This window comes from Amphiprion ocellaris, chromosome 9, assembly GCF_022539595.1.
Source record: "Amphiprion ocellaris isolate individual 3 ecotype Okinawa chromosome 9, ASM2253959v1, whole genome shotgun sequence".
NCBI classification, from domain to species: domain Eukaryota; kingdom Metazoa; phylum Chordata; class Actinopteri; family Pomacentridae; genus Amphiprion; species Amphiprion ocellaris.
The window spans coordinates 11,301,640-11,326,575 of NC_072774.1; the positions used below are offsets into that span (position 1 = coordinate 11,301,640).

At 36.2% G+C, this 24,936-nt stretch overlaps 1 protein-coding gene across 3 annotated transcripts in view; it reads left to right on the forward strand.

Moving 5' to 3' along the window:
• col6a4a (collagen, type VI, alpha 4a) overlaps positions 1-24,936 on the forward strand; it is an 89,112-nt gene that overhangs the window by 58,599 nt on the left and 5,577 nt on the right. For all 3 annotated transcript variants that reach the window (XM_055013707.1, XM_055013708.1, XM_055013709.1), the window contains 20 exons: positions 894-956; positions 2,895-2,960; positions 3,843-3,896; positions 4,742-4,777; positions 4,858-4,920; positions 5,076-5,138; positions 7,203-7,265; positions 8,665-8,727; positions 8,797-8,847; positions 10,202-10,237; positions 12,026-12,088; positions 12,182-12,244; positions 13,094-13,129; positions 13,228-13,264; positions 13,368-13,379; positions 15,709-16,202; positions 18,090-18,186; positions 19,258-19,911; positions 21,015-21,102; positions 22,571-22,695. In XM_055013707.1, the coding sequence (XP_054869682.1) occupies positions 894-956; positions 2,895-2,960; positions 3,843-3,896; positions 4,742-4,777; positions 4,858-4,920; positions 5,076-5,138; positions 7,203-7,265; positions 8,665-8,727; positions 8,797-8,847; positions 10,202-10,237; positions 12,026-12,088; positions 12,182-12,244; positions 13,094-13,129; positions 13,228-13,264; positions 13,368-13,379; positions 15,709-16,202; positions 18,090-18,186; positions 19,258-19,911; positions 21,015-21,102; positions 22,571-22,695 (2,227 nt within the window). The remainder of the gene's footprint in view (positions 1-893; positions 957-2,894; positions 2,961-3,842; positions 3,897-4,741; positions 4,778-4,857; positions 4,921-5,075; positions 5,139-7,202; positions 7,266-8,664; positions 8,728-8,796; positions 8,848-10,201; positions 10,238-12,025; positions 12,089-12,181; positions 12,245-13,093; positions 13,130-13,227; positions 13,265-13,367; positions 13,380-15,708; positions 16,203-18,089; positions 18,187-19,257; positions 19,912-21,014; positions 21,103-22,570; positions 22,696-24,936) is intronic.

Here is a 24,936-nt window from a genome sequence, read left to right on the forward strand (position 1 = left end):
TTCAACTGAAGAACATCAAGAATAATATAGCAGAGTTTATAATAATACTGTGTTTATTATATATTATATACATTATATTTTGTATTGTTAATGTTTATTATAAGATAACATTCACATGAACACCCTCTCATTAATGTACTTATCTCTATGCATGTTCTTATTGTTTCTATTACTTGTGACATGAGGTAGGTAAGAAAAATTAAAATTTCAAATTTATCTTTATAAATAATATAAAGATAAATTTCATTATTCATCTTCTTCATATATATATGTATATATATATATATATATATATATATATATATATATATATATATATATGTGTATATATATATATATATATATATATATATATATATATATATATATATATATATATATATATATATATATATATATATATATATATATATTACCTGTTTCTAAAAATTATAATCACTAATTTTGTAATCTAAGTACATTTCCCTTTAAATTACAAACTAAACTACTGACAACTAAAGAAATTGGTAAGTAAATATTTAACTTATGCATGTTTTGGTCATTTGTGCTGCCAATTTCTATTATGTAAATTTATTGTAGTTTATTTACATTTAAAAATAATAATCTGGGCTGCAGGAGCTCCCTGAAATGATCACGTTCACAGAGACACAGAATGATCTGTAGTGAATACTAATACAAGTCCTTTATTCATTGTCGTATTTGCTGTGTTTCTTGAGTGTATTTTGTTAGACAGAAGGTGTTTAAATATGTCAGTGTTTCTGTAGTTCATTGGAATTTGCCTTTAGCCGTTTTACACTGATCAGATGAAGCCTCCACATGGTTTTGATGACGCTTGGAGCTGTTGACCTCCGACCTCTGAGCGTTTGATTGACAGGCTGCACTGTCGTCCTCAGGGTATCCCAGGTATCCAAGGAGAGGCGGGACTCAAAGGACAGCGAGGACTTAGAGGAGATCCGGTGAGTTTACTGCGTCCAACAGAGCAAACATCAGTCTCACAGGGCTGATTCAAACTCTTGAATACTTCTTCTTCTTTGTCATTCTTTTTCTTCACTGTACTGCTTCTTCTTCTTTTACTAATTCTGCTTATTTTTCTTCTAATTCTGCTTCTTTCTTTTTCTGCTAATACCACTATTTCCTCTTCACCATTCTTCTTAATTTTAGTCATCTTTCTTCTTCCTACTCTTCTTTGACTGATTCTGCTTGTTTTCTTCTCCTAATCATTGTTTCCTCTTCCTCCTCTTCTTCCTGTTCTTCAGTCTCTGTGTTCTACTGCTAATTATACTTCTAATTCTTTTTCTTATTCCTCTTCACCTTAATTTTTTTCTTGTTTTTTTGACTTTTTATAATACTTTTTCTACTTCTTCCTTTCATGTTTTCTTCTTCCTCCTTCTTCCTCTTTCCTCTGCCTCTTCTTTGTTTTTTCTTTCTACTTTGTCTTTTTCATCTCATACTATTCCAGGTCTTTCTTCTTATATTATTTCTACTTCTTCATCGTCTCCTACAAATTAAAATTTTTCTTCTACCTCTCCTTCCTTTTTTCTTCACTTGTCTTTTCCTCTTCTTTCTTCCTGTCTTCTTCTTCAGTCTCCTCCTCCTTCTACTACTTCTTCCTATCACTTATTTTCTTCTTAATTTATTTCTACTTCTGTCTTCTTTTTCATCTTCTACTATTCTACTTCATCTCTTATTTCTTACATAGTTTCTACTTCTTCTTTGTCTTCTACTAGTTTCACTTCTGTTACTTTTTCTACTATTTCTTCCTTCCTCCCTTCCTTCTTTTTTATCTATCCCTTTTTCTTCATTTTTTTCCTATTCTTTCTCTCTTTCTTTCTTATTTTTCTTCTTTTGCTTATTCGTTCTTCTTCAGTCGCCTCCTTCTTAAACTCAGTCTACTCTTACTACTTCTCCCCTGCTTTTTCATTTCTCATCGTCTTTTTCTTCTTCTTCTTTCAGTCTCCTCCTTCCTACTTTTTATCCTTACAAACTCCCTGAGCTCTCCTGTCAGAGGAAATGGTCATATTTGGTATCACAGCATTGAGGATGTTCTGGTCTTGGCAAAAATAGAAACAGATTTTCTTTCATTTCTTACATATTTTGTACAAAAGCAACCTAAACACTCACTGTCAAAACTCGCAAGCACCATTTTGATGACAAAAGGGAGAACAAAAAGAATGTGCATTTTTATTTATAAGTGGACCAAAATCTTCACTTTTTACTCACTTACTAAGCAAGCGGCTAAGTTTGGAGGTAGCCACAAATTAACCTGGAACAGAGTCTGGAAAACAATAATAATAATAATAATAATGCTCTTATATATGGACCTTAGAGGGCAATAACAATGATAGAACAGAGAAATATTGAGAAAACAGAGAAGAACAGCAGGCGTAACTGTAGGAGACAAACTGATCAATCTCAGTCAATCAAACAGAGGAGAACATCCTAATGTAATCACTTCTGTTCCTGTTTTACATATTCAGTTATAATTACCCTTATTAATGAAGAAGTCTAGTTATAAATAACAGGTTCTTTGCCGTCACATGCTGTTAAAACGTTACATTTAATTTAGATCACTTCCAAATATCAGTTATAGGCCTTTCTTGATTACCAATAATCCTACCTAACCTAAAAAACAACCCCGTATTGGTCGATCTCTAGTTCAAACCCTCACCAGCATTCGATCAGCAGATCTGCTGTTTGAGAGAAGAGCCCTGCAAGTTTCGGCCAAAACATTTAGTTAAAAACAGCCCAGGGAGAAAATCAAACTTCCGTCCACGTTTGTTGGCGAAGCTGAACCCAACAAATCGTTCAGCTCGTCTTGTAATCTCACTGAGACAAACACAGCTGGACCACAGCTGGAGGCCTTTCTGAGTTAATCGATGTGTTTTGTCCCACAGGGAGAGCCGGGTGCTGATAACAACTTGCCAGGAGCCAAAGGAGACCCTGGAAATGCAGGTTTACCGGTAAGACACAGGCGTTCTCATTATACCAGGTAGTCAAAGTTCTGGTGGTTTGTTCTGTAAACTGAGTTTTTCTAAACATTAATATAAGCAGGGAAATCCTTGCAGAAGATAAAATAGCGTTGCTGTGCACATGGTCTCCATATTTGTATATTTTTTCCATATTATACATCATAATATGCATATTTAATCTGTTTTTTCCTCATGTTTTTCCCTTTTTACTCTGTTTTCTGTCCTGTTTTATGTGATTTCTGTGGTCTGAAAGACTTTCTAGCTTTGTTTTAATAAGTGTTGAAATAGTAGAGATATTAAATGTTCATAAAGAACACAGAACAAACAAAAAGTGCCCTGTATTCCAAAATGACCTGCCAGTAAGAGTCAGAAAATTAGATCTGTACAAAATTGATGTACACATAAAGTTAGTACACGTGAAACAACATAGTGAAAGTAAACAGCACGTATTAAAGGTGTCTGTAAATTCACGAACCCAACGAGCTTCTTCTCTTGGAGTTGGAGACGCAGCAGAGCACGGATTTAATAGTTTTAACTGTTTGGATCCAACTGGTTTGTGTTGTTGGGTGGGGTCTGAATGGGAAACTGTGGGGAAAGTCTGTGTTTGGAACTAATTTGGGAGTAATTTGTCTGATTTACGGTGTACATTACCCATTTCAAAACTAAATTGCAGCTCATAAAAAGCAGCTTTGGACCAAACTCTGTGATTGCAGCAACTCTTGTGAGGTTTTCTTCAACAGCAAACTGCTTGAAAACCCAAATATTAATAGGAATGTTTCCAGAAACATGGTCATAATTTATGTTGAGGTCTGGGATCATTACACTGTAGAAGTCTGTGCTGTGTGCTGAGATGTGATGTGTTTGAATCCTCAGGGTATTCCTGGACCAGATGGGCGGCCAGGTGAGAGCGGAATTGTCGGAAACCCGGTGAGATTTTCTGCTTCTCTTTTTGTCTTTTCTATTTCCGTTTTCGCCTTTTCTCCTTCTGTTTCTATTTCCGTTTTCATCTTTTCTTCCTCTATTTTTGTCTCTTCTGCATTTAAATTACTGTTTTCTGCTTTTGTTTTCATTTTCTATGCCTTCTCTGCTTGTTGTAGAGGGTTTTTTTGTCTTTTCTGGTCCTATTTTTGTCTTTTCTGCTTCTGTTTTTATCTTTTCTGCTTGTCTTCATCTTTTCTGCTTCTATTTCCATCTTTTCTGCTGCTATTTTTGTATTTTCCGTGGCCATTTTTAACTTCTTCCATTTTGTCTTTTCAGCTTTTATTTTTGTGTTTCCTGCTTCTGTTTTCATCGTTCCTGTTTTATCTTTGTCTTAGAACACATTTCTGAGCTCTCAGGTCTGTTTCTCAATTTTAAATTGAATGATTTGGCTACAATTATTATTTGTAAATTCTAGTCAAAATAGCCAAATTATATTGACTATGATTCAGTGTTGAAAAGCAACAAAAGGGAAAAATGCTTTATTCAACTACAAATTTTACTTGTTTATTCCTTTCAACTGTTTCTTACTTTGTTGTCTAGTCTGGTCATTTATTTGTTTACTTTGAGTTAACAGATTAGACTTCTCTGCCTTTTTGCTGCCAAGTGTTTGTGCCTCAGTGTAATGCTGCTTTGTTTTAACCAAATTTCAGATTTTTTTTATAAATTATGTAATCAAATCTCTTCTTGCTCCTCTTGGAAAGTGCAGAAGTTTACTCTTTCCTACCTGAGATGCTGCCAAACTGTCTGTAAAATAATCAGTTACTGACATGTTTTGTTTATCTGCTGCTCAGGGTCAAAATGGAAGAAGAGGCCCTCCGGGTGAGAAGGTAGGAGAGCAGATCAAACAACACTCAGAGCTGCTTTAAACACCAGTAAACACCCAGTTAAAGTGTGTGTTTGTGCGCAGGGTGCAGCTGGAGAGCCGGGAGCTGCAGGACTGCAGGGCATCCCAGGTCCTTCAGGTTCACAGGTGAGCTGTCAGGGCAGGTGAGGTCACACAGGTAAAGGAACAGGACAGCTGTTTGGAAAGGCAGAGAAACGGTGGATGTAGCAGGAGGAAGCTAGCCGTGCATTTTGTATTGCATCAGAGAAGGTTGATGAAACTGAAAACTCTTGTCTCTGCAGGGCACCAGAGGGGTCGGAGGTCAGCCTGGACCCAGAGGAGTCCCCGGCCTTCCTGGACCTCAGGTCAGCTCATCATCCAGTTTTATGGACAGGCTCAGAAACTGAACACAGAGCTGGAGTTACACTTTCACCCGAGAACAGCAACGAGTCAAATATAAGCAAACAAGAAACAAAAATAATTCCAATTATTAAATTAGCTTTTAAAAATTTCACTCAAAGACTCTTTAACGATATAAAAATCACTGTGAGCAAAACATAAAACTGAAGCTCATTGTTTGTAAGTAAACGCACAAATAATTATTTCACAAGCTTTTTTTAAAATTAGATTTTGTCGTGAAGAGTTTTGTGACGCAACAGAACAAAGTCCAAATCCACAACTGGTCCTATGAGTCTCAGGAGGCTGCCGTGTCACTATATCTTCATTATCCTGAAGCCTCCACCAGGGCGGGACGTGTTGGCTAATTGTGCAGCTGTCACATGTGACGCCTTAATCACTGCGAGTCTGACAGACGACGTCGCTGCTGCTGCTGCTCTCGCACAACATCTGGAGCTCATCTGTCTGCAGTCAGGAGGCAAACAAAGCAGATGTTCTCTCTCAGTCAGTGTTATTTAATGGAACTATTTAATACAACTAAAACACCTGAAGAAAATCGCATTAAGATGATGACAGATTTTATTGTGAGTTTGCGAGATATATATATGTATATATATATATATATATATATATATATATATATATATATATATATATATATATATATATATATAAATGTTTCCATATTTTCTACTGTCTTTGGTCGACATTTCACAAACTTTTGATTCCTCTAACATTACTAGAGTTTGATTTGTGGAAAGTACAGCAAAACATGGTTCCCCTTTTTTTGATATTTTGATTAAATGGTGACTAGTAGGAATGCAAAAATTGGTTTGCATAGGAGTCTATATATTATCATTATCGTCCAAAGTTACAAGCTGTGGATTTACATTTCATTCGTTTGCAGAAAAGAAATTCTCAAAGACCATTTCAGCACCTCTGTTGATCTTAGTAGTTGGAGCTGAATGACGACAAATCTTGAACTTTTGGCTCCAAACTGGTTAATTTTCTGGCAGCAGCAACAGATTTCATGTGAAGAGATATTTAGCTGTGGAACAAAGTGAACAAACATGTTCTGGTTCTGCTTCATGTCCAGTAACTGGACCACACACCAGTTTGCTTCTGTTTGTTATCACTGCATTTCTGCTTAATTGCTTAAAAAACATAACAGTAATTATAACCTCACTTCACAAAGCCAGTAAAAATACACAGAGATTCTATTATCAGCCGTTAAATTCCCTTGTTTCATAGTGCTGAGCTGTTTACTTTAAAGCTCAAACTTCAGTGTTTTAGAAAAACAAAGGAGCTTTAAATGCACACAAGTTCCCCCATGATTATTCTGGTTTCTGCCATTAAACTATAATACAAGTTTCTTTAATTTTACTTTAATCTTGTCCAGAAAAATCCCTCGACTGAGTCAAAACATAATTTAAAGTTGAGATTTTTAATTCATCACTCAGTATTTGGTGCAGTCGTCTTTATGTAATCTTTTTCTCTTTAGAGCGACCTTATAAAAAACTATCTGCTGCTCATAAAACTTCACTAAGAAGCTGCTGCTGACAGATTTATTAACGATGCGTGTCTCAACAAATACATGTCCGGTTTGCATAACAAGAAGATCAGATCTCAGATTTTTCCAATTCAGCAACGACATTCGTTCATCACCCACATGTAACAAATTGTTAGACTTGTCAGGAAAATTTATCTTATTTCTCTGTTGGACGACACTTAAGCTCCACATGTGGTGTTTTAAATGTGCCGTATAAATAACTGACTTGACTTGAATAAGCTACCTAAAAAAAATGTTGATGTGTTCATGCTGTGTTTCAGTGTCAAACAAGCAGCTAAAGAGAGTTGAAGTGTTCTTATCAGTCTGCTGCTCTGAGCTGTGAACATTAAACTGAAAGTAGCTCCTTCATCCGCCGTGTCACGATGACATTGGACATTTTTAAATTACTCTTGGCGGTGCGTTCAAGGACGCTGGGATAACAGCACAGTTTGCTGCTCTGACTCTGTTTTTGGTTTTGCTGCAGGGTGGACCAGGATCAGTCGGAGGCCCCGGAGCAGCCGGACGCCGAGGTGGTAACGGACAAAAGGTGCGACGTCATCGTCCTCATCTATGATGCAGAATACATGTCACAGTTTCACATCAGATTAGTTTATATGAATCAGTACGGACAGATTAAACTAAATTAAATGCACTCATGTTCAGGAAATCTACAAAATACCGTCATGAAGGGTGTAAATCCGCATGTAATCGCTTATTTTACACTCAAATTATTTGATGTTGCTTTGTAGAAATCTGTTTTCATTTTGATATGTTTTGTTTGTTAAATGTTTGGTAAAAACACTGAAATAAATTGACAATAATTCAATGTTGAAGAGCAATAAAAGGGGAAAAGTTTTCCAGTCTAACAACCAAAACAGACACAAAACGACCACAAGACAAAAAAGGATGTCAAAGTATCACAAAAAAACACCACAATGAAACAAAATGACTGGAGAAATTAAGATTCAAGATTAGTTTGTATTGCAATTTTTTTTATCTCGACTATATAAGACGCTAAGAGACTGAAAATGACGGGAAAGAGACACAAAACAACTACAAAGAGACACATTATGACCACAAAGAAATTCAGAATGATGACGAAGCAACACAAATCCACCACAAAGAGATTCAAAACAACTACCGAGAGACAAAATAGGACCAGAAGGTAACACAAATGGATGACAAACACAAAACAGCCACAAAGAAATAGAATCTAACAACACAGACACAAATTTTCCCCTTTTATTGTTTTTCTGCATTGACTCTGTCAATTTCATTCAGCATTTTTATCAAAGAATTTACCAAATGACCACACAGAACCATAATTTGACTGCAAAGAAATGCAAAACTACAACAAAGAAACACAAAATGACCGCAAAGTGAAACAAACTGACCACAAAGATGCACAAAACAAGTACATTGTAACACAAATTGGCTGCAAGGAGATGCAAAACAACCAAAAAGAGAAGCAAAACTACCGCAAATGGACACAAAATGACTTTAAAGACCCACAAAAAGATGCAAAATTAGCACACAGACAAAAAGTGACCTTAAAGAGATGCCAAATGACCACAAAGAGACGCTAAGTGACCGAAGATATGCAGATTTCTTTCTTATTATTGCTACATGAACATTTTTTTGTGCATTATATCTCACCAGCTCCATTTCTAATTTGTTTATCATGCAATTTTTGCTTCTTTTATTTATTTTTTACTGATAAAATAACAAAGAATGAAGTGCTGGATCGATTTATAGCACCAATAAAACCTGATGATGTCCTTTGTGGCTGGAGAGACTTTTGAAGTTGTAATTTTTTAAACATGTTACTGAAGACAACTGATGGATTAGTCGGTCCAGCGTCTGCTTCTGTTTTGATTTTCACTGTGTTCTAATAAAAAAGCAGGACGAATGTTTGTGATTAAAGCTAACTGTTGTTGTTGTTGAAGGGCCAACCAGGAGACCCCGGTGATAAAGGTGTTCCAGGACCACTAGGACCCAGAGGAATGCCGGTAAGACACTGTCTGTGTACATTGTGTGGTATAAAGTTTATCTACTCAGTGACTGTTTGTTTGTTTCAGGGTGAGGATGGAAGAGACGGTTATGGACCTGCAGGACCTAAAGGTGTAAAGGTAGAAATCAGTGAAACCCATGAATATCTTGGATAACACATCATCACATTTTTACAATAATTTCTGGTCTGACTGTCTCTAATTTCCCTGAGATTTTTAAGCATAAAATCTGTATTTTTATAAAGCTGATTTTGAAATTTTTGCTTATTAATATGTCAAATATTTTCTGGGATCTTTTTTTTTTTGCCTGTCGACCAACTTTTAGCAGGTTTATTCGCACATTGAAATTTGAGGTTGTTTGAACGACAATATTTCAGCAATGGTTGTACATTAAATCCTGAAATTTTCACAGTTTTTTCTTATCAGGTCATTGATTTAGAATCAGATCAAATAGTCTCTGATTATGAGTGAGTTCAGATATATTTTTTAAATTGACACCATTGTGAAAAGTCCCATCTGTGAGCTCACATTAACACAAAATAAAATGATAATGCAGAACTCAGCTAGTGATATTTTGTGTATCATATGTAGTTACAAGTCACAATAATGCAAAACTAAACATGTAGAATTTTGTAACTAAAACTTTTTCTGCTTGATTTAGATTGTATCGCAATATTTTTTTGTGGTAAAACTTGTCATACCTGCTCAATCAGTGATGAAAGTTCAACAAAATTTTTGTCAAGTATTTCATAATATTATTAATATTATAATATAATTAATATAAAAATTGTTCTATATGTTTTATTTTTCTATTATTGTGATGTGCAGTTACATATGGTTCAGAAAATATCACTGGTTGACTCTTGATTTTTTTAATTTTTATTTTTTTCATATTTAAACTCACCCATGATCCGAGTGTATTTGATCTGCTTGTCCCATATTGTAGTACAGATACCTATTACATGTGTTAACAGTTGAGCTTTGACCACTGAAGTTAAAAGAGCTGAAAGAAATTCTGGGAAAAATGGCACTGAGATCTGTAGGCTTCAGAATCTCCAAAAATATTAATCTACACCAAGGCCAGTGGACACATAGGCAAAAGTACAAAGAAAAAAAAAACTTGGTTATCTGTTAAGGATATGATATATATACATTACGAAATAATATAACAGTATAAATCACTGTAAAAAGCAATCGGTGCTCACATTAGATGTTGTAACACACTTCAAGAAAGCCAAAAACCTGCTGAAAGTGGGTCTATGGGCACTTTTAAAGACATTTATCTCTATAAGTATTTGATATATGAGGCTAAAATTTCACAGATGCCATTTAAAATGTCCTGAGTTTATGATTTTAAAAAAAAGTTTCAAGCAGATAAGAGATGTTAGAGCAGAAGGCTGATGATGTGAGATAAAACAACCCTTTAGTAAATACAGTCTTTTTATTTTTCTATTAATGATGATCTCTTCTGCAGGGAGATCCTGGTTTCCCTGGTTATCCCGGTCTGATGGTGAGTTCATTCATTTCTACTGACAGCTTCACTTACACATTAAACAGAACACTGCAGATGGATCTGACCCAGTTTGGAACATTTCAGCAGTTTAGACTCCAAACATCACAGTGAGATGGAGGTTAACGTCCTGACAGGCTGCTGGAATAACCTGTCACAAGTATAATATGTATAAAAGCAGCACAATTCTCTAATAGTTCAGAAGGAAAGAAAGAAGAGAAATATCTGTCAATATAAAGTATAAAATTAATATATATGTATGTATGTATATAAAATATACAATGAAATTTAACCTAAAACCATTTTATGTAGACGGGTCAAACCTGGACAGCATTTTTCCAGAGAGGACTGAGACTCTAAACACACAGTCTCTGATTCACAAGTACAAGATCTGAGAATTTCCAGACAATTTAAGAGATATTCTAAAAGTTTTAAGTTAATATTGAACATTTTTGTTAGACAAGATATTTCTGTTAAATGTACAAGAGCCATGCACAACCTTTCTGTCATTTAGAGATTTTTAAACTCCTTTTGGATGATTTATTTTCATTTTGTACATGTTTCTGAGTCTTTATGGGCATATTTGGAGTGATTTTGAACAATTTTCAAGTCTAGCTGCACAGGTTTTTGTCATTTTGGCCAAGTTTTCAGTCATTTCAGATCATTTTTTTAAACCACAAAGTGATTTTTCAGATATCTTGGACAATTTGTGAGTAACTTCAAACTTTTTTTTTGTCATTTTGTGCACATTCTGAGTTATTCTGAACAATTTTTAAGCCAAGTTGGATAGGTTTATGTCATTTTGGACAAATTCTGAACAGTTTTTAAGTCTAGTTGGACAGAGCTTTGTCACTTCGGACAAGTTCACCTTCTTAGAGATATGAGGACATTTTCAGAGTGGAATCGATAGAGATTTAATCTATATTTGTTTAGTATATGTATTCAGTACAGTGGCCCTGAGAGCTCAACAAACTACAGCATCGCAAAACACAATAAGTGAAGAAAAAACATCTTGAACAGTTTGACAGCACAGATGCAAACTATAGATAAAAATGCAGCAAACACAGAAAAGCACCAACAACAGTAAATATTGTTTGAAAATTAGCTGAAATGTAAGTCTTCTGTTTTGTTCAATGTGATTCATGTATGTCTGCAGATATCTGCTGTTAGGCTGTGATTGTGGTTACAGCTCTGACACACAGGTTCTGACTAAACCTTTAAAAACACTTCACGAATGTTCAGTTTCAGTTATACAACATAAAATCTCAAACCAGCAGCTCACTGTTTGTCAAACGCTGTTCAAACATGAGGAAACTATGTTTTTGGAGACTATTTTCCACCCTCAAACTTCGAATGAGTGTTTGTAGCTCTGAAAAAAAACACAATAACTCTGAAATTAAAATGCCTTCAAACAATCGTTTCACCATTTTAACAGCTGAAGCATCTTTTAAATTCACAGCTAAAGTCTCATAAGGACGAATGATTCAGGTGTTTAAGTTCAGATGTGTTCTGTTTACAAGATTTATTTATGACAAGTTAGTCTTAGCGGCGTTTGTCCAAATCTTTTTGGAGGCCTGAGATAGGAGACCTAGAAATGTCATGTTTTTATTTATTCACCTAATCATTCATGTGTTTGGGGAGCGGAAAGCACAGATTTGACTGTTTCCCTCAGTGATCATGTTTGGATCAGTTGACATCTAGAAAAAAAAAATCAACTTGAGGAAGCAATCAGCTGAAACAGTTGTGAATTCTCAGATGCAAGCTGTGCATTGTTGTGTTTGTCTTCAGGGTGAGGACGGTCTGCAGGGACCTAAAGGACTTCCAGGACGTAAAGGGAACCTAGGTCGAGGCGTGAGTGCTGACCGACTGAGATTTTTTACAATGATGACAACTGAATTGGTGTTTGTGCGTCATATATGTGATGTTTGTTTCTGGTTGCTGCAGGGAAACTCAGGACGGCCGGGAGATTCAGGGATTGCTGGAGATCCAGGATATGCAGGACACAGGGTGAGAGTGGGAGTTAATTTAAAGAAACAAAACCACCACAAGGACACACAAAACCACTACACATAGACAAAACCACCATAAATAGACACAAAATGACCACAAAACAAGACATAAAACAAGCACAAAATGACTGCAAAGAGGCACAAAACAACCAAAAAGAGACACAAAAGGACTGGAAAGATGCACAAAATGAACTCAGACACAAACCAACCACACAAAGACACAAAACAAAAGCAAAAAGACAGAAAAAACACCACAAAGAGACACAACCATCACAAATCGACACAAAATGATGGCAAACAGATACAAACTGACCTCAAGGAGACTCAAAACTGCTGCAAAGACAGTAAAGACACACTAAATTGCCACCAGGAGACACACACTGACCTGAAGAGACCCAAAAAGAACAGGGGGACACAAATGACCACAAACATACATAGAATTGCAAAAAACTACCACAGAGAGACACAAAACCACTACCAGGAGACACTAAATTACCACATGTAGATGCAAAATTACCACAGCGAGACAGAAAACAACCAAAAAGAGACACAAAATGACCACAAATAGACACAAAACCACACAAAATAATCAAAACACAAAATCTTGGCCTAAAGGCATACAAAACTACCACAGAGAGAATGATGTTACAGATTTATGAAATAAAAATGGTCTTGTTTTGATGTTGATATATGTAATTTTCAGTCTGCATACTTTACACTGCAGACTGCAACAGACATGATATGAGCAAGACAGTCTAAGTTTAAGGCAGAATATTATGATGAAGCAGTTTTCCTGCTTCTGTGGTGTTGCATTGAGCTGTTTTAATGACTTTTTCTTCTCTTCTAGGGTCCCAGAGGTCCTCCAGGTGTCAAAGGCATGACTGTAAGTCCACCTTAAATTCATTTTATCTGCCAACATGAAGCCACACATCAAGCCTGTCCTTTGTGTTTATACTCATGACGTCTCTTCTGTCACCTCAGGAGTGTCAGCTCATCACCTACATCAGAGACAACTGTGGTGAGGCCCTTTACTTCTTTTTAGTTCCTCACAGTACGTCAGGAGGCACAACATTACTCCAATGACTGAAATTCATCTCTGAATTATGTGTTTCTCCCTGCAGCTTGTTCCATCGGTACGTATCTCCACTCTAACAGTCAGCGAACACGGTGAGTACAGAACATACTGCTGCTGAGGAGTCGGCCACCATGATGTCCATCCTCAGGTTTTATCGTCAGTGTTCATCACACTGACGATCAGTCTCAACAACTGTGACAGTTTGTCATTTTAGACGATCTTTAAGCTATTTTGGACAAATTTACAATAGTTATACACAATATTTCAGCCATTTTCAACATTTTTGAAATAAGTTGTGGATGATTTTTTGTCAATTTTTACAAGTTCTGGGTCTTTATGGACATGATTAGAGTCATTTTGTACAAATATCTGAGTAATTCTAAATCCTTTCTATGTCATATTGGATATTTAGTTACTTTGAAACTATTCTTGAGTCGTTTCAAGCAGTTTTTGTAATTTTAAACACGTTTTGAGTAATTTTGGACATATTTTAAGCCACTGAACAAATTTTGAGACAATTTTTGAGTCACTTTGAAACAATTTCTGAGTCATTTTGCACAAGTTTCAAGTAATTCTAAACCAAGTCTACTTTAACAGGTTTTTGTGATGTTGGATGAGTTTTGAGTCTCTTCAAACAATTTTGAAGTCATTTTGGACACGATTTGATTTATTTTGAACAATCTGTGAGTCATTCTGGACAATTTTTGTTGTCATTTTATTGAACTCTGACTACATTTTATAGTCAGGTCAGCAGTTAGTTTAGTTCCAAGTTTAGTGACTGAACACCTGTAGGACTAATTTACTGCTAATTACTGGTGGTTAGTATGTTAGTATCTGTATCGAGATGGTGGTAAACATTATTCCTGCTATCATGCAGTGAGAAGTAGTAACTTTTGCTTTTTTTAAGTGCGTTTATTTAAGTATTGCACTGAAGTACAAAGTATATCCATGTTGTGCTACTCCTCCTTCTCCTCCACTACATTTATGAGACAACTTTACTTACTCTACAAATTCAATTTTAACACACAAAACATATGAAGATCTACAGTATTTAGCTGTAAATCAAAGCCCCCAGCTGTGCTGCTCAAACAGTTGGTTGATTGATTAATTAGTAAATTGACAGAAAATTGCCTGCTGTTCTGCTAATTGTTCAAAGAACTTGTGACTTAATTCTTAGTATTTTCAGAATTTCTGCGAATCAATCAGTTGATTAATATAGAAGATAAGTGCCAGATTATTCCTCAATATCTAATTATAATACAATGACAGAGAGTATTTTACTGCAAATAAGGTACATTCATATTTTAAGTAGATTTTCTTATATTTAAGTAATAAAACGTCTTTAAAATTTTACTCAAGTAAGGTTTAAAATGCAGGACTTATAATGGCGATGGAGTATTATTACAGTGTGATATTTTTCTGTTTATTTAATAAGAATAATTAACCTTCCACTGCTGGCGTGTTAGGTCTGGTTTATTGAAAGCCACACAAATAAACTCTTTTTACAATCTGGATGACACAATTTCATTTGCTCATTGTTCAAGTTTCACCTCTGAATGCAAACAAAGATGATAGCCTGCCAGTGACCTCGCCATGATTTGGTCATCCAGAGTATTTTTCATCCAGATGTTGAGAAAGCTGTCATTTTTCTGTTTTGAAAATGATCTTCAGAGTTTTTCAAACATCAGTAGTTGATTACATTTCAGACAAAATAAGTGTATCCTCTGGGACCTGATCGTATGTTGAACTCGATCTCAGCAGTGTCGACACATTCACCAGAAAAGCTCACCAAACACAGAAAGAGACACAAAATCACTACAAAGAGACACAAAACCACCACAAAGTGAAACAAATAATCAGAAAATAGACACAAAATGACTGCAGACAGACTAAACCACCAAAATGAGACGCAAAACAGTAGCAAGGACATACAAAACTGTTACAGAGACACAAAACAGCTGCTAAGAGATACACACCCACCACAAAAAGACACAAAACAACTGCACAGAGATGCAAAATAATAGCAAAGAGACACAGAATGAGTGCAAAGAGAGAGGAAATGACTGCAAGGTGCCACAAGATGACCACAAAGAGAGAGAAAATGACAGCAAAGAGACACAAAACAACTGCAAAGAAACATAAAACTCCCATATAGACATGATACAACCGCAAACGCATTAAAAGACAACAAATAGACACAAAACAACCACAAAGACACACAAATCAACAGCAAAGTGACACATAACAACCACAAAGCTTGATGTTATAGATAAACTGGATTTCTGTCTTGTCAGAAATGTAATTTCACAAACACAGACTGCAGATATTCTTCTAAAACCTCTCTTCTCTGCTCTGCTGAATGTGAGTTGTTCTTTGTTGGTTTCCAGGTCAGTCGCTGTGTCCGGCCTACCCCACTGAGCTGGTGTTTGGTCTGGACATGTCCGACGATGTGACGCCAGCCGCCTTCGAGAGACAGCGCTCGGCCCTCCTGTCCCTGCTGGAAGACGTTAACATCGCCGAGAGCAACTGTCCGACGGGCGCTCGCGTGGCCGTGGTGGGATACAACGCCTACACCAAGTACCTGATCCGCTTCCAGGACTACCGCCGCAAGACTCAGCTGGAAGACGCCGTGAGGAACATCGCCCTGGAGAGGACGTCCAACAAGCGTCACCTGGGCGCCACCATGCACTTCGTAGCTCAGAACGTCTTCAAGCGCGTCCGAGCAGGGATGGTGATGAGGAAGGTGGCGGTCTTCTTCTCCAACGGGCCGTCGCAGGAGGTTAATGACATCACAGGCGCCGTGATGGAGTACCGGGGGCTCGACATCATCCCAGCAGTCATCTCTCTGAGGAACGCCCCCGCTATCAGTCGAGCGTTGGAGGTAGGGTTTAGGGAAAGACGCACAAACCAACCATAAAAAGACACAAAGCAACTCCAAAAAGACAAAAAAAAACTACCACAAAGAGACACAACCATCACAAAGTGACACTAAATGACAGCAAACGGATACAAAGAGACTCAAAACAACTGTAAAGACAGTAGACACACTAAATTGCTAAATTGCCATTTAAGTTTTTAGTCATTTTGGGCAAATTTCTGAGTAATTTTGAACAATTCTCTGGAAAATTTAGATCAATTTAGATTAATTTTGCATGAATTTTGAGTCATTTTCAACAGTGAGTAATTTTGGACAAGTTCTTGTCATTTTATATAAATATTGAGGGATTTTGAACACATTTTTGTCATTCTGAAGAATTTCTGAGTAATGTAGAATTTTTTAGTCAGTTTTAACAAATTTTTAACACTTTTTTTGTGGTTTTACCTTGAACACTTTATGTTCATTTTGCATACATTTCTGTCATTTAAAGTTTGCAAAGTGTTTTCCTTTCTTGGCAAATTATGAGTAATATTGAACAAATTTTTTGTAATTTCAAATATGTTTCGATGACTTTTGAGTCATTTTGTGTAAATACTGAAGCATTTTAGACACATTTTTGTCATTTTGAACCATTTTTGAGCAAGATTTTACATTTTCTATGTTAATTTTGGACAACTGTTTGTCATTTTGAACACAGTTTGAATCATTTTGGACTATCATTTGTAAGCTTGGACAGTTTGAAGTCTTTTTGAATGCTTTTTGAGGGCAACTTTAATGACCAGCAACTGTCCTCATGGTCCACTGTTGCGCTTAGGTGCTTAGTTTTAGAAAGTCAAACATGGAAACTCCTGCAGACTGAATCTGACTTTAGACATCAAGTGAGGAATCCAAGCAGACATTCAAAGTGGATTTCTTTTTTAAGATGCATTTCAGACCCAGGTTTTGGGGTTCAGAGGGTCCAGATCAAAGCAACAAATTCACTGCGGACTTGAGATGAGTTCTGTCACACAAACAGAACATCCAGTGAACATCTGGGTCGGTAAGATGACAGTAAGCGGCTCTCCATGCTTCGTTGGGACTCTGACAAACCGAGAGATTCTTGTTAATGCTTCAGTACTACAAATAGCAACACTAAACATCTGAGCAGCTCCTTTACCTTATTTGGTTTCAAACACATGACTTCATTCTTTCTACTTTTAGACTTACTGCCAAAAACACTATTCCAGTGTTGAAAGCTGCAGCTGATTGTGAAAAGTGATACTGAAACTATCAACCAAACATCAGCAAGTCAGGATGTTGAACCCTCTGAACTCATTTTTTTTCTTTGCTCCTTTCTCATTTTTTCTCCCTGTGGGCTCATTTTTCACTGCAACAGAAAGTCCCACACCTTTATGGAAACAGCACAGTCATGGCTAAAAGGAGAGAGAATGCAGAAATGTTTTGTTTTGGATAGTTTGTGTGTGTTTTTGATCATTTTTGTCTTATTTTGGTCATAGTCAATGCTTTATAGTTGTTTCTAATGTAATTTGGTCCCTTTTTTTTTGGTTACCTGGCTCCACGTATAATAGATATGTAACTATTTATCTTTTAAATGTATTTCCATGCTTATTTCGTCTCTGCTCCGTGGAGAAACACTGCCTGCAGTTCACCTGAAAACTCAGAGCAAAGAATTTTTAGTTTTTTACAGAATCTCTCAGAGCAAACTTCTAAATGAGGCAGGTAGAATAAAGTGATTTTGAGGGGTTTTTTTGTAGAAAATACGCCTTTTAAACCCACTGACAGGTTTTGGGATTTAGATGTTTAGCTGTAGAAATAAATCAGAAGAATTATTTGCTTATTTTTACAGTTTTGTAGCTCCGATTTGTGTGTAATTGTGTAATTTGCTTTCAGGTTGACGACACTGGAAACTCTATCTTCATGGTGTTGGGGAGGCAGCAGGACCAAGCTGCTGATCTGAGGAAGATCAAGAACTGTGCAATCTGTTACGGTAAGAAACAAGCCTCCATCACACGGGTGTCATTTTAAATCATGCAGATTTTCTACTGTCACAATTTCAGTGTGGTTCTTCACTTCCACATTTGAATAAATACAAATAAAGATACTCTGTCTTTCTGCTTTGCACCCTTCACTCTTAACACTCTTATTTATGTTTTAAGTAATTTTTTTGAACCATTATTGAGTAATTTTTGACATTTCTGGTAATTTTGGACAAGCTTTGAGTCTTTTTGGACAATTGAGTCTTTTTGGACAATATTTGAGTTGATATGTACAGTTTTGTGTCATTTTGTGTGAGTTTTTATTGTTTTGTCCATTTTCCTTTGTTTTAGTTACATTTTGAGTGACTGAGTTATATTTGACAGGTTTTTGTCAGTTTTTGTGTCATTTTGGGCACATTTTAAGTCACTGTAAACAATTTTGAGTCATTTTGGACAGTTTTTCGGTCATTTTGGAATTGTGGACAACATTTTCTAATTTTGAACAGTTTGGAGCTTTTTTGAGTAGTTGTTGGGGACAAGTTATAATAATCAGCTATGTATAAATCTTTAAATAAGTTTAATTTCCTTAATTGTATATTTTACAATTCAGTCAAAAACTCTCAGCTTAGTCATTCATGGTTGAGTTGAAGAGCAGAATTTTTACTTTTTTTTTTGCAGAATTGTGATTTTTATATACATAAATTTTTACATACATGAATAAATAAATATATATATATATATATATATATATATATATATATATATATATATATATATATATATATATATTTAAAAAAATTTTAGCTTCTATGGCAGTTTGAAAGTTGAAAATCTGACATTTCTTCCTGCTGTATTGATAAATGGTGTTTATTTTGTCACTATTCAACCAAAACGTGTATTAATTATTTAAGTTAGCAAAGTTAGCCTCTGCGCTAAATAATGAATGTGCAGATGATTTTCAGGTTTCTATTGGGGTCCACCATGTTTTATTAAATCAGAATGTGGCCTGATCTTGTCCAGGACTCCAGTGCTCATGTAGGTTCTGGCTGCAGCCACCAAATGTTGTGATGTTGTTTGTTCAGACCCGTGCAGACGTCCAGACGAGTGCTCCTTCATCCAGGAGCCGGTGCGTCCTCAGGAGGTGGACGTGGACCTGGTCATGGTGGCCGACAGCTCCAGGGAGATGCAGGCCGACCAGTACGCCGGCGTAAAGCAGCTGCTGGGTTCTATAGTGGAGCAGCTGGCTGTGAGCCCTCAGCCCCGCAGAGCCGGCAACCGGGCCCGAGTGGCCGTGGTCCAGCAGAGCGGCTCCCGGTCCGCCAATGTGGAGTTCAATCTACAGACCTACCAGAACCAGGAGCTGATGAAGGCTCACCTGATCCAGAAGATGCAGCAGCAGGGCGGCTCCTCGGCGCTGGGATGGACGCTGGACTACACCCTGAAGCAGGTGCTGCTGAAGGCCGGCCAGCCGTCCAGGAGGAAGGCTCTGCTGGCCGTGGTGGGAACCCCGACAGCCTGGGAGGACCAGGCCAGGCTGCACTACGTCTCCCAGAAGGCCAAGTGCGAGGGGGTGGCGCTGTTCGTGGTGACGGTCGGCGATCACTACAACCGGACGCAGGTGGAGGAGCTGGCCAGTCTGCCGCTACAGCAGCACCTGATCCACGTCAGCAGACTGAAGGCTGGCGAGCAGGACTACGCCCAGCGCTTCTTCAGAGTCTTCCTGTCCGCCTTCAGCAGTAAGAACTCACTCTGCTCCAAGTTCAATTCATATTCTTCCTATAAAAATGTATGTTCCAGCATTCAGAGATCATCTCCTCCCTCAGCAGCAAGAACTCACTTTTAGAGCAGTAAACATGAAGGCAGAACTAAAATCAGCTGGATTTTATTTGTAAGCATTCATGTAATTCTAGTTTATTCAATAACTTTTGACTGTTCAGCAGAAATCATTTGACTGTTTACTTAACATTCATGTAATATAAACAATAAAATAGCAAATTCCACCTTCATCACTGAGACCCTGATGCAAAAAACAGAAACAGAACATATAATAACATTCACTTTTATACATGTTTATGTCATTTTAGACAGTTTTAAGTTACTTTGGATCATTTTTGAGGTCTTTATAAAAGTTATCTTGGACAGTTACTTGTCCTTTTGGATGTTTTTGGAGTAATTTTGTACATGTTTGTGTCATTTAAGCCACTGTTGAATAATTTTCAAGGTTTCAAGTACTTCTGGAAATTGTTTGAGTCTTTTTGGACAAATTTGTAGTCATTTTTCAAAATGTTAGTATATTTGGACATTTCTTTATTACAAGCTACAGGTTTGTCATTTTAAACACAGTTCCTCATCATTTCAGACCATTTTTGAGTAATTTTCAATACATTTTAAGCTATTCTGGATAATTCTGAGTCATTCTGGACACATTTTAAGTAATTTGAGACAAATTATGAGTCTTTTTGAACAGTTTTTGGGGACAATCATCACATTTAGGTGCTGAATTTCAAAATGCCACACATGGAAACAAACCAGTGGATGAAAGTCAGTGATCAGGTCCATGGATCCCTAATGTGGTTAGATAAGTATCTGTTCCACAAGGCTGATTTCTGTTTCAGACTAAAAGCAAAAATTCTGTAGAAATCTTTTTTTTTTCTTTTTCAAGCTGCAGGGAGCTTTTCGCCTAGATATACATTGTTTTATTTTGCTGAAATCTCTAAAAAATAAATATCAGAAGTTAGTCTGACCCACAGAGACACAGTGGACACATTAATAATAACACAGCAGGCTGAAGTAAAGCAAAATGGTCACCTAAGTGCATGACTATATTTGTATATTTCAGAGGGAATGAACACGTATCCTCCTCCCTCTTTAAAACGGACATGTGACGAGCTGAGCAGCCAAGATGAAGGACAGATATTCATAGCAGGGTAAGACAACATAATATCCGCATTCTGAAATCTCATTATTATTTGTTGTTTGTTTTGTCCTCTTTGACAAAAGCGTGAAAATCTGAATTTTAGACTGTTAAGTCAGTATAATGTACAATATTTAATTTTTCATGCACAATATCTCATTATCACGTGTTATTTCTTTACTACCTCAGTGTCACTGCCAGTATTACTTCTTACTTCCTGTTCTGGAGCCTTATGTTAGCTTAATTATTTGGTTTTCAGTAGTGGATCGTACTTATTGTTTCTTATTACTTTTCTGCCAGGTACTGCATTTCTGAATGTTGTGTAATTTTGTTTCTAAACAACACCTGGCAAATGAATGTCAATAAAATCTTACCTTTTTTATGTTGTCTTATCTTATCCTATCTTATCTTGTCCTGTCTTTTCTTGTTTTGTCTTGTATGTTGTCTCGTTTTATCTCATCTTATCTTGTCCAGTTTTATCCTAGCATATTTTGTCTTATCTTGTTTTTGTGGTCTTATTTTGTCTTGTGATGTTATCTTGTCTTATTTTGTCTGATGTCTCTTTTCTTAATTTATTCTTACCTTGTTTTATCTTCACTTATGCTGTCTCATCTTGTCTTAATCTTGTATTATCTTATCTTGTCCTATTTCATCTTATTTTGTTTAAATGTGTTTGTTCTATTTCACTTTATCTTAATTATTCTTATCTTGTTTTATTTTGTCTTATGTTGTTTTATTTTATCTTAATCTTTCTTCTCATATCTTGTCTTATCTGATCTTACTTTATATTGTCTTTTCTTATATTAATCTTGTCTTGTTGTATCTTATTGTATCTTTTCTTGTGTTATCTTGTCTTGTCTAATCTTGTTGTCTTGTCTTGCCATATCTTGTCTTATCTTAATCTTATCTTGTCTTGTTTTATCATGTCTTATCTCCACATATGTTATTTTATTTTGTCTCATTGTATCTTGTCTTATGTTACCTTGTCTTGTCTTATACTGTCTAATCTTAATCTTGTCATATCTTATCTTGTTTATTGTGTCTAATCTTATCTTGTTTTATCTTGTGTTATTGTACCTTATGTTATTTTATGGAATTGTATCTTGTCTTATCTTGTGTTATCTTGCCTTATGCTGTCTTATCTTGATCTTGTCATGTCTTGTCTTATGTTGTTTATTTTGTCTTATATTGTCTTGTCTAATCTTGTCTTATCTTAAATGTCTTGTCTTATTGTCTTGATCATGTCTTGTCGTATTTTCTCTTCTCTTTATCTTGTCCTACGTTTTATTGTCTTGTCTTAAACTTGTCTTGTTGTATCCTGTCTTGTCTTATTTTGTCTTGTTGGAACAAAAAGACTGATTTAGAGACAGAATCACTCTGAGAATCTGACTGGAGTTTTGTTATTTCATGACCAGTCATCAGCCTCCTCTGCAGGCTGACCCAGTAAAACTGACGTGAATGTTTTTGTGTTGAATGTCCAGTCAGGGCTCTGCTACGTTGGGGGAGGAGGAGACGTTTCAGGAGCACCGAGGACAGACTCAGACCGGACAGCTGGACATCATCGAGACTCTAACCAGAAGAGACGGACAGAGACTCCACCTCAGCGGTAACAAACAGTCAACCCAAACACACAAAACCACATCAGAAACACATGATCCTGACAGCAGAACACAAGACCAGCCACAACATGACCTACAAGCTGCACAACTGATGCAGAAACACTCATGGAAAATGTCCAGCTGGTTGAACTCATCAGAGGGATTTTTACCAGATGAGTGCGTTCTACAGGACAAAATAAAACAGAATATATAAAATAAAATATCACTAAAAGCAATTCAATGAAAACAAACACAAAATAATCTGCATAAAGTTAAGCTTTGTAATTAATAACACTGTAGGATCTCAGGCTTAATATGGATTACATTCAGGTAAAGTCGTATTTTCAGTAACTGTTATACAGTTTTAATCCCTTATACATAAATTGCTCAGATAAAATCACACTATAAATAACACTGTAGGGTCAAGATTTGAACTTCTTATTGGCAACACGTTTAAGACGATTTATGAGTCATTTTTAACAGTTGAAGTTTTATTTATTTTTTACTTAGATAAATAGATCGTATTTTGGGCATTTTTGGACAAGTTTGAAGTTATTTTGGGTGTTTCCTGTTACATTTCGGAGAATTTGTTGTCATTTTGAACATTTTTGCTGACATTTGGCTTCTTAAGTTGAACTTAATTTCACTATAATGCTGAATGAAGTGTATTTAGTAACATAGAATAAAACAATAGTACAATAAAACACAAAACTGTTGACAAAAAATATAGAATAAAGATAGAATTTGAAGTTGTTCATGGGGATCCAGGAATCCTTGGATTTGTCTGGTTTTTATCCACGTTTTTGCAGGTCGCCGCTGTAGGTTAATCTCTATTAATAATAACCCTGTCGGGTTTATTTGAAATCTAAATAAATTAGTGTAAGCATAATTAATAATATAGAAGAGCCTTAAAAAGACATACTAAGTAAAGTAGTAATGTCTGTTTTAAATGTTGACCCAGAAAGATGAGTGTAAATAAATACCAACAAATGCTTTCTTCAGTGAGACGTTTCAGTAAAACAGCTGTCAGAGTTCAGATGTGCAGTTTTCTGTGTGTTCAGCTTCTTTTCTCTCCCTCAGCTGGACGGATTTTCGTCTGAGTGCATGTTTCATATTTCTGCCCTGAACGCTCTCCCATGTGTTTTTTGTCACACATGTTGTATTTTACATTAACACTGTGTTGTCTGTGCTGTGATGATGTGATCAGACTGCATGTGTTCTCCTGCAGCAGCGTTTCCCAACATCCGCCTCTCAGAGTGGTTACTTTATGCAGTTTCAACGCCAAAGACGGTGCTAATTGTTATTTGGAAATCCAGCGTTTCCCCTGTGTTAGTGCCATGTGGTCACTCTTACTGCTTCAAACAAAAGAAGCCCTTTTGTGTGTTTAAAAGGTGTTTTCATCTTTGTTAGCCTTAAATCAACATCAGTTAGTGTTCATTGTGTGTCTCTTTGTAGTTGCTTCTGTCTTTCTGTGCTGTGGCACTTTCAGGTCTTTTCGTGTGTCTTTGTAGTGGTTTTGAGTCATTTTTTGGTTGTTTTGAGTCATTTTGTGTGTCTTTGCTGTTGGTCTATCAGTTTAGTTTGGAGCCAACTAACCCTAACCCAGACCTTGTTGTGTTGAACTATTTTTTGTGTCATTTTGTGTATCTTGTGGGTTGTTATGTTGCTATGTTTGTGTTCTTTTTGCATCACTTTTAGTCAGTTTCAATCTTTCTTCCTGGTCAGAAGGTTTCTTCTCTTTTTGTATTGGTTTTGTGTTTATTTTCTCTCTCTTGTAGTCAGTTTTAATCTCTTTATGGTCATTTTGCATTTATTTGTCTTAATTTTGCATCTCTTTGTAGTTGTTTTGTGTCTCTTTGTGTTAGTTTAGCATCTGTTTGTGTTAATTTTTTGCTTCTTTTAGTCAGTTTTAATCTCTTTATGGTCATTTTTCATTTATTTGTGTTCATTTTGCATCTCTCTGTAGTTGTTTTGCATCTCTTTTAGGCCATTTTGCCATTTTGTGTCCACGAGGTGATTTTTACCTCTGTTTGCATGAAATCAGTGTCATTAGTCGTCATTTTGTGTCTCTGTGTTACTTTTCTGGGCTTTTGTACATCATTGTCCCTGTTTTGTGGCTCTTTGTATTTGTTTTAAGTAATTTTTCATTTCTTTATGGTTGTGTTGTTGGTTTTTTATCTGTTTGTATTAATTTTCCATCTTCTTTAGTCAGTTTTAATCTCTTTCTGGTCATTTTGTCTGTCTTTGTG